The sequence below is a fragment of the Rutidosis leptorrhynchoides genome, chromosome 5, assembly GCF_046630445.1.
Source record: "Rutidosis leptorrhynchoides isolate AG116_Rl617_1_P2 chromosome 5, CSIRO_AGI_Rlap_v1, whole genome shotgun sequence".
In the NCBI taxonomy this organism is placed as follows: Eukaryota; Viridiplantae; Streptophyta; class Magnoliopsida; order Asterales; family Asteraceae; genus Rutidosis; species Rutidosis leptorrhynchoides.
Window position 1 is genome coordinate 382319124 of NC_092337.1, and position 12629 is coordinate 382331752.

The following is a 12629-nucleotide window of genomic DNA, read 5'->3' on the forward strand; positions in this document are numbered from 1 at the left end:
GATAATATCTTTCTTACTCAAGAACTAATGAGAAACTACCATACTAATCGTGGGAAACCTAGATGTGCATTCAAAGTTGATATTCAGAAAGCCTATGACACGGTTGACTAAAACTTCCTTCACTCTACGCTTATATGCTTTGGTTTCCCTATAAAGACGGTTAAGTGGATTATGAAATGCGTTACAACCACGTCTTACTCTGTCAATATTAATGGCCAATTTCATAGTTTATTCAAAGGTAAGCGGGGCCTTCGACAAGGGGACCCTATGTCTCCTTACTTTTTTAGTCTTCGTTAATGATAAAGAGTGCAGCTAATTTCCTCTGTGTTGACGACTATGCAAGTTTATTGGTGTTTGGTTTTTATTCTTCCTGATATGATTATCGAAGACATAGAGAAAATTTTGCGGGTGTCAAGGCGATTTGAAGAGGGTAAAGCGAAGGTGAGGTGGGATGATTTATGCATGCCGAAGCTTGAAGGTGGGCTAGGGATAAAGAGACTTAAGTATTGGAATGTTGCGCTAATGACTTCTCATATTTGGAGTATCATTACGAATAAGCAAACTCTTTGGGTTCAATGGATTCATGCGTATCGCTTATCCGATAGGCACTTTTGGGATGTTCCTATCCCGGCCAATACTAGTTGGAGTTGGAGGAAATTATTGACCATACATTCTACTGTTTGAAGGTTTATATTTCACTCTATTGTTAATGGTCAAACCACCTCAGCCTGGTTCGACACTTGGTCCTCATCTGACCCAATCGCAGATACAGTGTCTAGAAGGGACATTGCTTCGTTGGGTTTTCATCCTAACACTAAAGTCGCTGACCTTGCACAGTATACACGTTGGACGGATTGGTGGATCCAAAAGTATCCGCTAATGGCTGATGTTTCTGTTTCTTTATATGATGCAGGTGATGTGATGCGCTGGAAAAAAGATGACTCTTCGCTGCATGTTTTTTCGGTGAATCAGGTTTAGGATTCTATTCGTCTACGAGCTAACAAAGTTGATTGGTTCTCGGTAGTGTGGTTTTCTCATGGTATTCCCAGAAACGCTTTTCTTATGTGGTTGCTTATGGGAGAAAGATTAAAGACTCAATATCGGCTTAAACCGTGGGAAATTCCATGATGATCTACATTGTTGTGCCCTCTGTGTAAGAGTTTTGAGGACTCTCACTCACATTTATTTTTTGATTGTGTTTTTTCTTCTAAAGTTTGGGAAAGTGCTTTGCGCATGATTAGGTTTCCCATCAACAGTAACAAATGGCAAGTAATCGCAGCTTCTTTGGGGTTGTATGCTTCTCGTAATGTTTCTTCTATTATAGTGGCAAAGCTTGTGTTTGCAGCATTTATTTATTTTATTTGGCAAGAAAGGAATAATCATATCTTTAAGAAGTCTCATAGAACGGAGGTGAAGCTTTTTGAAGATATCTACTGCACGGTTCGTTTGAAGCTTTTATCCATTCGGTTCAAGAGCTCAAAAGGGGTAGAATATATGAAGTCTATATGGCACATGTAATTTTCATTTTTATTGGTCTTAAGGCCTGCGTGCCATTCTTGTAATTTGGTTGTGGCTTTTATCTGTAGCTTCTGGACTCTCTCGTAGCTCCAGGTCCTTTTTGTATCGATTCTATTATTATTTTTAATAATTTTCATCGGGGTAATCCCATTACCAAAAAAAAAACTAGCAAAATCTACATGAACGCGTATTGATCACGCAGTTGCATGGTACGGGCGCATCCCCTGAAATCGATTACACAATCCTATCCGAATTTGAACCTGATACTTCCATAATTATGACAATCCTATCCGAATTTGAACATGATACTTTGCATAATTACGACCGATTTTATTGTAATTTTGTTATGAAAAGATATAGCAGTTTGGATGATTCTAGAATTAGGATATGTCTATAAATATAAACCTTTAGCCTTCATAAACTACACATTTTGCGTAACATCTACTCTGTCAAGATCATGTAAGATTATCAAGCAAGTATCTTCAAGGTTTCCAGATCAGTCATTGCGACGGTAAACTATAAACTCTCACCGAGTTTTTCTGGCACGAACATGAGCCACGAAACGTTTCTTCGTTTCAAGCTAGCTAAATCATTCATATTGTACACGGACCAGTTAATCATTTTATCTCCAAAACTTGTTATCTCCTACTCCCATACCAGAACAAAGCCCTGTTTTTTACCGGGAGTAACCAAAGTGAGATTTCACCATTCTAATATACTTTTCTATTATATTAACCAAATCATGGGTTATTAATATTTTATTTAATTTTACTGTGGTGTACAATAGAAGCTTTTGAAACATAATTTTAAAAGATTTATAGACATTTTTCTGATATATCATTATGCCAAAAAAAAATAATACAGTTGATTTTACACAATTTACTCATTGTCTTCTGCTTGTACAAGCCATAAATCTGAGTGTCGATCATTATCCCACGCTAAGAACGAAAAAAAGAGGAATTTAAAGGAGATCACGTACAAGTCATAAAGCTAAATGAAGAACTCACCCTTAAAAGTTAAAGGGATACCGAGTTTATAACCACCAACTGAGTAGTTTAGAATTTTTCTAATACAACTCTAAAAATAACGATTAAAGAATTTAAACATGCACAACTCTCTAATACATTGAAATATTCAACTCACTTCTAGAAAATATCATCACTCAACCTACCTTATGTACCACTACTTTTTACTCTAATTTTATTCTTAATGATAAATCAACAGTTTTAGAAAGAAAAAAAAAACAGACTATCATTTTAATCCACCCTCAAGAAATACCTAAAGATGTTGGGTATCATTAAGAAAAATTCTATGAATAATTTTAAGTTTGTTCATCCATTTATGTGGGATGAAACCCAACTAATGTGATCATTACACACTTCGGTTATTTTATAAGACTACTCTTATATATTACATATTACGTATAGTATTTGCATAAACACAATGCCTTATCAATGTTACGTCAAAACTTCTTTCTCATCACTAACTTATTACATTTTACTACTACCTCCGTCCCATATTAATAGTCCACAGACAAAAAACACACGGTTTAAGAAAATATCATAAAAGTACAGTACTTTCTGTTTACTTTCCAGTTTTACCCTTACATTTTCTTTCTCTTTTAGTCATATCCACATACATTAAGGGCATAATAGAACTTAAACTTCTTATTCAGTCCTATTTATGAAAGCGGACTATTAATTTGAGACATCCCAAAAATAAAATACTTGACTATTAATATGGGACAGAAGGAGTAGTATTCATGACATATACTTTCACCATAAAATGGGTCCACCTAAATTAATTAATTAGTACAATGTATACCTTTTAGTGCTTATAGTAATAAAAATTCAAATGCTCCGTGTTAGATTATGTTTGGCAAAGTCTTGGAGCTAGGGATGGCAATGGATCTTTCATCCATGGCTATCCACAGAATCCACTCCATTTATAATGGATATGGATGATGTAAATAGACCTAGATATGGATATGGATGATCCAAATATTTCGTGGATCAAATATGGATGATAATTTAGTATCCATGGATATATTCATTACCACCTGAAATACATCTATATATACATATATACATACGCATATACATCTACATATCAATATACATATACATATTGTTAGGACCCCGAAGTTGTATAGTGTTAATGTGAAACATGCTTAAATGAAGGTTCCTTAGAAGAGGGCTATATAAGGAACCTATGTAATCCTAATTAGATAGCCATTGTATTGTAACTGATTTCTAGAAGCTGTGGAATGTAAATTTTACCGATTCTCTCTCATACCGAGTCTCCTTCTTACTTACCGAATCTCATTCTAACTTATCTCATCTTCCAATCTCAACATGATCTGACCTATCATTTGGTATCAGAGCATCCAGGGAGTGATATTACATCACTAGATCGATCCAGAGATTGAAGATTACAGAATCTGTACGCTCTCGGTATATTGAATCATATTCGGTATATTCGAATCTGATAATATGACGTTCAGATTCTAGTGATAAGTTCAGCGAAGGTGTACTAGGTTGATTAGAAAGAGTTCCAATCATCATTACAGCTTTTGAACAACAATTATGAAGAATCAAGTTGATTTTTAGAGTTCGTGGCTAAAACTCTCGGTATTGATCAATTCTAGCTTGATTCTGTATTTTAGTAAAGGTTTGAGGTTTCAGTTGTGATCGTGAGGTGTTTAATCACATTTCTGACGGTTTAATTTCATCAATTCTTCAAGTTTTGAAGATTTGATCAACATTCAGTATCGTAACTGCCATACCGAATCTGCTTCAAAGGTGTTAATTCTCATTAAGTGTTGCAGATTGTGATGTGTTTGTGATTTTATCACATTCTGTTTGATCATACGCAGCTAATTGGTGTGGTTTGAGAAAGGATTCGATTATTTTCTAAGATTCTATACTTAGACTTGGTATTGTCAACTGCTACAGTTGACATTCGGTATCCTATACATTCGGTATCTTTGATATTCGGTGTGTTACTAACTTGTTTCCTTGTGCAGCAAGGTTACCAAATCTAATTCAAAGGAATTGGATTGTGTTTTCATTTAAAAGTTTACAGAATTTGACTACCGAGTCAAATACCGAACCAGAGTCTCGGTATCACTTAATTCATTGGTCTTAAGTATTCTAAGGCTTCAAATTTTGTGGTTACCGAATCTTTACCGAATCTGGTGTATTACTTTTGTTACTGATCAATTTCTGATACACAATCTGGTTTACCGAATCTTGACCGAATCTGCTACAGTACCGAACCAAATACCGAATCTGACATTTTGTTAGATTTTTGTGAACATTTATCCTAGATTTGTGTAATACCGAATCTTTAAGGAATCTACCTCAATTTCAAGATGTCTACACAAGATACTTTGATCATTGGATCAGATTCCCGACCTCCAGTGTTGTTTGATGGCAAGTACACTCAGTGGCTTCATCGTATCACTCAGTACATAGACTACAAGGGAGAGAAAGCAAAGTACATATGGGCTTCTCTTAGAGATGGTCCAGTTGTAGAGTATCATCCGGATACTGGTATGCCAGTTCCAGTCTATGAACTTTCTGGTGATAAACGAGAGAGAGCTCAGGGTGACATAGAAGCAAAGAACATTGTTATACAAGCTATCCCGTATGAGTTGTTTGAAAATGTTGATAGCAACACCACAGCAAAAGATATATGGGAAGAGATCAAACGACAGCAAGAAGGTTATGACATGTCAGATGTTACTAAACTGAATAAGGCTCTGGGATTTTATGAAGATTTCAAGCAGGAACCCGAAGAACAAGTCAAGGATGCCTACCGTCGTTTTAATGGTGTTCTCAATGAGTTGAAAAAGTGCAAGATTATAAAAGTAAATGCTGAAGTCAACATGAAGTTTCTCAAAAAGCTCAATGTTGATTGGCTTCCTTATGGAACCATTGTTCGATCTACCAAAGAGATTGACAAGATGACTATTCATGAGCTTGTTGGAGTTCTTATGCATTATCAACCTGAAGTGTCTAAACTTTAAGAGGGAAGGAAAGAGTCATCTGTGACGACCCGAAAATTTTTGACCAAATTTAAACTTAATTTTAATATGTTTTCGACACGATAAGCAAAGTATGTATTATTGAAATCAAAAACTTTGAACTGTGTTTATATATACATTTGACCTTTGACTACTCCCGACGATTCACGAACCATTGGGTGTATATATATATGTATATATATATATATATATATATATATATACATATATAAAATTGGATATGTATAAGTGATTATATTATTATTACAATTAATATTATTAATATCATTAATATAATTATAACTACTAAGATCATTATTATTTGTATTATTATCATTATTAGTAATTAAATTTATTAAAATTATCATTATTGATATTATCATATTATTATTTATTATTACTAGTCACTTTATCAATAATACTAATAATATTATTATTAGTATTATTAATTGTATTAATATATTTACACTTATTAATTAACAAAATATAAGAATCAGATATATTTATATTGATATATATATATAAATACATACATATATAAAAATATACAGATAATTATATACAAATACATATTTAGATATATAATACGCTTATATATATAACTTTATACAGATAAAAATACGTAATCAGTTTCCTATCTCCATCAAGGTGTTCCCTAAATTGATTCATGACTATAACATAGTACAAATCATCACCAATTAAGTCATGATATCAAACAAAATCAACTTTAACGGATTGTATTTTTCTCAATATTTCTTCTGACAGAATCAAAAATTGTCGAGCTAATTTAACTAGTGAACAAGTGATAATTGAGTTACATTAGCTGTGACTATAATTAATAACCTCTATAAACACTTTACAATGTGTAATCGAAATAAAATAATAAAACAAACTCGCCACCATCATCTTCAATCGAAGATCAAACCTGCTGCTACTATCCTTGTTCCTACTACTCGTTAAGGATCAACAAGAACCACCACAAAACAATTGCCTCTCTTATGTTAGAACCGAATACCATGTAAACCCAATCACGACACCATCACCTTGTCTTTTTCAAACTAATCGACCATCTCAACCACCCATATCACCACCTTGTACAATCAAGAACCACCCCATTTTCATCTCTATTTTCTTTCTTTCGTTTTCTTCTTCCTTTCGATTTTCTGTGTGAGTATAACCAACTGAAATGTCCCATTCATATTGATTATAAACGTTCCATATTAATTGATTTCGTCGCGAGGTTTTGACCTCTATATGAGACGTTTTTCAAAGACTGCATTCATTTTTAAAACAACCATAACCTTTATTTTATCTATAAAGGTTTAAAAAGCATTACGTAGATTATCAAATAATGATAATCTAAAATATACCGTTTACACACGACCATTACATAATGGTTTACAATAAGAATATATTACATCAAAAATAAGTTTCTTGAATGCAGTTTTCACATAATATCATACAAGCATGGACTCCAATTCCTGTCCTTATTTTAGTATGCAACAGCGGAAGCTCTTAATAATCACCTGAGAATAAACATGCTTAAAACGTCAATAAAAATGTTGGTGAGTTATAGGTTTAACCTATATATTATCAAATCATAATAATAGACTACAAGATTTTATATTTCAATATACATCCCATACATAGAGATAAAAATCATTCATATGGTGAACACCTGGTAACCGACATTAACAAGATGCATATAAGAATATCCCCTATCATTTTGGGAAATCTTTAGGACATGATAAAAACAAATTCGAAGTACTAAAGCATCCGGTACTTTGGATGGGGTTCGTTAGGCCCAATAGATCTATCTTTAGGATTCGCGTCAATTAGTAGATCGGTTTACTAATTCTTAGGTTACCAAGCAAAAGGGGCATATTCGGCTTCGATCATTCACCCATATAATGTAGTTTCATTTACTTGTGTCTATTTCGTAAAATATTTATAAAATTGCATTTATTCTCATCCTAAAATATTAGATTTTAAAAGTGGGACTATAACTCAGTTTCACAGATTTTTACTTCGTCGGGAAGTAAGACTTGGCCACTGGTCGATTCACGAACCTATAATAAATATGTACATATATATCAAAGTATGTTCAAAATATATTTACAACATTTTTAATACGTTTTACTGTTTTAAGTTTATTAAGTCAGCTGTCCTCGTTAGTAACCTACGACTAGTTGTCCACAGTTAGATGTACAGAAATAAATCGATATATATTATCTTGAATCAATCCACGACCCAGTATATACACGTCTCAGGCTAGATCACAACTCAAAGTATATATATTTTTGGAATCAACCTCAACCCTGTATAGCTAACTCCAACATTACTGCATATAGAGTGTCTATGGTTGTTCCAAATAATATATATACATGGGTCGATATGATATGTCAAAACATTTGCATACGTGTCTATGGTATCTCAAAATTACATAATATATTAGAATACATGTATAATACAATATAAGTTAGCTAGGATATGATTAATATAGATTTGTTACAATATTTTCCGTAGCTACAACAATCAAAAAATATCCAATCTTGTTTTACCCATAACTTCTTCGTTTTAAATCCGTTTTGAGTGAATCAAATTGCTATGGTTTCATATTGAACTCTATTTTATGAATATAAACAGAAAAAGTATAGGTTTATAGTCGGAAATATAAGTTACAAGTCGTTTTTGTAAAGGTAGTCATTTCAGTCGAAAAAACGACGTCTAGATGACCATTTTAGAAAACATACTTTCACTTTGAGTTTAACCATGATTTTTGGATATAGTTTCATGTTCATAAGAAAAATAATTTTCCCAGAAGAACAACTTTTAAATCAAAGTTTAACATAGTTTTTAATTAACTAACCCAAAACAGCCCGCGGTGTTACTACGACGGTGTATATCCGGTTTTACTGTGTTTTTCGTGTTTTCAGGTTTTAAATCATTAAGTTAGCATATCATATAGATATAGAATATGTGTTTAGTTGATTTTAAAAGTCAAGTTAGAAGGATTAACTTTTGTTTGCGAACAAGTTTAGAATTAACTAAACTATGTTCTAGTGATTTCAAGTTTAAACCTTCGAATAAGGTAGTTTTATATATATGAATCGAATGATGTTATGAACATCATTACTACCTCAGGATTTGTGGATAAACCTACTGGAAATAAGAAAAATAGATCTAGCTTCAAAGGATCCTTGGATGGCTTGAAAGTTCTTGAAGCAGAATCATGACACGAAAACAAGTTCAAGTAAGATGTCCACTCGAAATAAGATTGTTATAGTTATAAAAATTGAATCAAAGTTTGAATATGAGTATTACCTTGTATTAGAAAGATATATTACTGTAAATAAGAAAGATTTCTTGATGTTGGATGATCACTTTACAAGATTGGAAGTAAGCTAGCAAACTTGGAAGTATTCTTGATTTTATGAAACTAGAACTTATAGAATTTATGAAGAACACTTAGAACTTGAAGATAGAACTTGAGAGAGATCAATTAGATGAAGAAAAATGAAGAATTAAAGTGTTTGTAGGTGTTTTTGGTCGTTGGTATATGGATTAGATATAAAGGATGTGTAATTTTGTTTACATGTAAATAAGTCATGAATGATTACTCATATTTTTGTAATTTTATGAGATATTTCATGCTAGTTGCCAAATGATGGTTCCCACATGTGTTAGGTGACTTACATGGGCTGCTAATAGCTGATCATTGGAGTGTATATACCAATAGTACATACATCTAAAAGCTGTGTATTGTACGAGTACGAATACGGGTGCATACGAGTAGAATTGTTGATGAAACTGAACGAGGATGTAATTTTAAGCATTTTTGTTAAGTAGAAGTATTTTAATAAGTGTCTTGAAGTCTTTCAAAAGTGTATGAATACATGTTAAAACACTACATGTAAATACATTTTAACTGAGTCGTTAAGTCATCGTTAGTCGTTACATGTATATGTTGTTTTGAAACCTTTAGGTTAACGGTCTTGTTAAATGTTATTAACCCATTGTTTATTCTATCTAAAGAGATGTTAAATTGTTACATTATCATAATATTATGATATATAATATATCTTAGTATGATATATATACAGTTAAATGTCGTTACAAAGATAATCGTTACATATATGTCTCGTTTCGAAATCATTATGTTAGTAGTCTTATTTTTACATATGTAGTTCATTATTAATACACTTAATGATATATTTATTTATCATTTAACATAATTAACCAAGTGTATCAATATCTTAATATGATTCATATGTACTTAGTAGGATGTTGTTATAACGATAAGTTATAACGATAATCGTTATATATATCGTTTTCGAGTTTCTTAATTTAATAGTCTCATTTTTATGTATATAACTCATTGTTAAAATACCTAATGAGATACTTACTTATCATAAAATCATGTTAACTATATATATAACCATATATATGTCATCATATAGTTTTTACAAGTTTTAACGTTCGTGAATCACCGGTCAACTTGGGTGGTCAAATGTCTATATGAAACCTATTTCAATTAACCAAGTCTTAACAAGTTTCATTGCTTAACACGTTGGAAACATTTAGTCATGTAAATATCAATATCAATTAATATATATAAACATGAAAAAGTTCGGGTCACTACAGTACCTACCCGTTAAATAAATTTCGTCCCGAAATTTTAAGCTGTTGAAGGTGTTGACGAATCTTCTGGAAATAGATGCGGGTATTTCTTCTTCATCTGATCTTCATGCTCCCAGGTAAACTCGGGTCCTCTACGAGCATTCCATCGAACCTTAACAATCGGTATCTTGTTTTGCTTAAGTCTCTTAACCTCACAATCCATTATTTCGACGGGTTCTTCAATGAATTGAAGTTTTTCATTGATTTGGATTTCGTCCAACGGAATAGTGAGATCTTCTTTAGCAAAACATTTCTTCAAATTCAATACGTGGAAAGTGTTATGTACAGTCGCGAGTTGTTGAGGTAGCTCCAGTTGGTAAGCTACTGGTCCGACACGATCTATAATCTTGAATGGTCCAATGTACCTTGGATTTAGTTTCCCCCGTTTACCAAATCGAACAACGCCTTTCCAAGGTGAAACCTTAAGCATGACCATTTCTCCAATTTTAAACTCTATATCTTTTCTTTTACTGTCCGCGTAGCTCTTTTGTCGACTCTGGGCGGTTTTTAATCGTTGTTTAATTTGGATGATTTTCTCGGTAGTTTCTTGTATTATCTCCGAACCCGTAATCTGTCTATCCCTCACTTCATTCCAAAAAATCGTAGACCTACACTTTCTACCATAAAGTGCCTCAAACGGCGCCATCTCAATACTAGAATGATAACTGTTGTTGTAGGAAAATTCTGCTAACGGTAGGTGTCGATCCCAACTGTTTTCGAAATCAATAACACATGCTCGTAGCATGTCTTCAAGCGTTTGTATCGTCCTTTCGCTCTGCCCATCAGTTTGTGGATGATAGGCAGTACTCATGTCTAGACGAGTCCCCAATGCTTGTTGCAACGTCTGCCAGAATCTTGAAACAAATCTACCATCCCTATCAGAGATAATAAAGACGGTTATTCCATGTCTGGAGACAACCTCCTTCAAATACAATCATGCCAACTTCTCCATTTTGTCATCTTCTCTCATTGGCAGGAAGTGTGCTGACTTGGTGAGACGATCAACTATTACCCAAATAGTATCATAACCACTTGCAGTCCTTGACAATTTAGTGATGAAATCCATGGTAATGTTTTCCCATTTCCATTCCGGGATTTCAGGTTGTTGTAGTAGACTTGATGGTTTCTGATGTTCAGCTTTGACCTTAGAACACGTCAAACATTCTCCTACATATTTAGTAATATCGGCTTTCATACCCGGCCACCAAAAGTGTTTCTTGAGATCTTTATACATCTTCCCCGCTCCGGGATGTATTGAATATCTGGTTTATGTGCTTCCTTAAGTACCATTTCTCTCACATCTCCAAACCTTGGTACACAAATTCTATCAGTCCTATATCGGGTTCCGTCTTCCAGAATATTAAGATGTTTCTCTGATCCTTTGGGTATCTCATTCTTCAACTTTCCTTCTTTTACAACCCCCTGTTGCGCCTCCTTTATTTGAGTAGTAAGGTTAGTACGAATAATTATATTCATAGCCTTTACCCGTATAGGTTCTCTGTCCTTTCTACTCAAAGCTTCAGCTACCACATTCGCCTTCCCCGGGTGGTATCGAATCTCAAAATCATAATCATTCAACAGTTCAATCCACCTGCGTTGTCTCATATTCAGTTGCTTCTGATTAAATATATGTTGGAGACTTTTGTGGTCGGTATATATAATACTTTTGACCCCATATAAATAATGCCTCCAAGTCTTTAATGCAAAAACAACAGCACCCAATTCCAAATCGTGAGTCGCATAATTTTGCTCGTGAATCTTCAATTGTCTAGACGCATAAGCAATCACCTTCGTTCGTTGCATCAATACACAATCGAGACCTTGCTTTGATGCGTCACAATAAACCACAAAATCATCATTCCCTTCAGGCAATGACAATATAGGTGCCGTAGTTAGCTTTTTATTTAATAACTGAAATGCCTTCTCTTGTTCATCCTTCCATTCAAATTTCTTCCCTTTATGCGTTAATGCAGTCAAGGGTTTTGCTATATTGGAGAAATCTTGAATGAATCTTCTGTAGTAACCATCCAATCCTAAAAATTGACGTATATGCTTCGGAGTTTTTGGGGTTTCCCACTTTTCAACGGTTTCGATATTTGCCGGGTCCACCTGGATACCTTCTTTGTTCACTATGTGACCGAGGAATTGAACTTCTTCCAACCAAAATGCACACTTTGAAAACTTAGCTTACAGTTTTTTCTTTCCTCAATACTTCTAGCACTTTTTTCAAATGTTCTTCGTGCTCTTGATCATTCTTTGAGTAAATAAGTATGTCATCGATGAAAACAATGACAAACTTGTCAAGATATGGCCCACACACTCGGTTCATAAGGTCCATGAACACAGCTGGTGTGTTAGTCAATCCAAACGGCATAACCATAAACTCGTAATGACCATAACGCGT

The 12629-nt window shown here is 33.6% G+C and overlaps 1 protein-coding gene across 1 annotated transcript; it reads left to right on the forward strand.

Annotated features, from left to right (window-relative positions):
- The first annotated feature begins 336 nt into the window (after nt 1-336).
- On the forward strand, nt 337-1518 carry LOC139849784 (uncharacterized). The gene is made up of 3 exons (XM_071839408.1): nt 337-640; nt 728-972; nt 1159-1518. Exons 1-3 carry the CDS (start codon nt 337-339, stop codon nt 1516-1518), a joined length of 909 nt encoding a protein of 302 aa, XP_071695509.1.
- Nucleotides 1519-12629: the final 11111 nt, after the last annotated feature.

Bases quoted from the DNA above. Each gene is read 5' to 3' on its own strand.
- LOC139849784 (XM_071839408.1), top strand. From the start codon at position 337: ATGCAAGTTTATTGGTGTTTGGTTTTTATTCTTCCTGATATGATTATC. The intron at 641-727 runs GTTGGAGTTGGA...AAACCACCTCAG, and splicing joins TCCTATCCCGGCCAATACTA to CCTGGTTCGACACTTGGTCC. The intron at 973-1,158 runs GTTTAGGATTCT...CCTCTGTGTAAG, and splicing joins ATGTTTTTTCGGTGAATCAG to AGTTTTGAGGACTCTCACTC.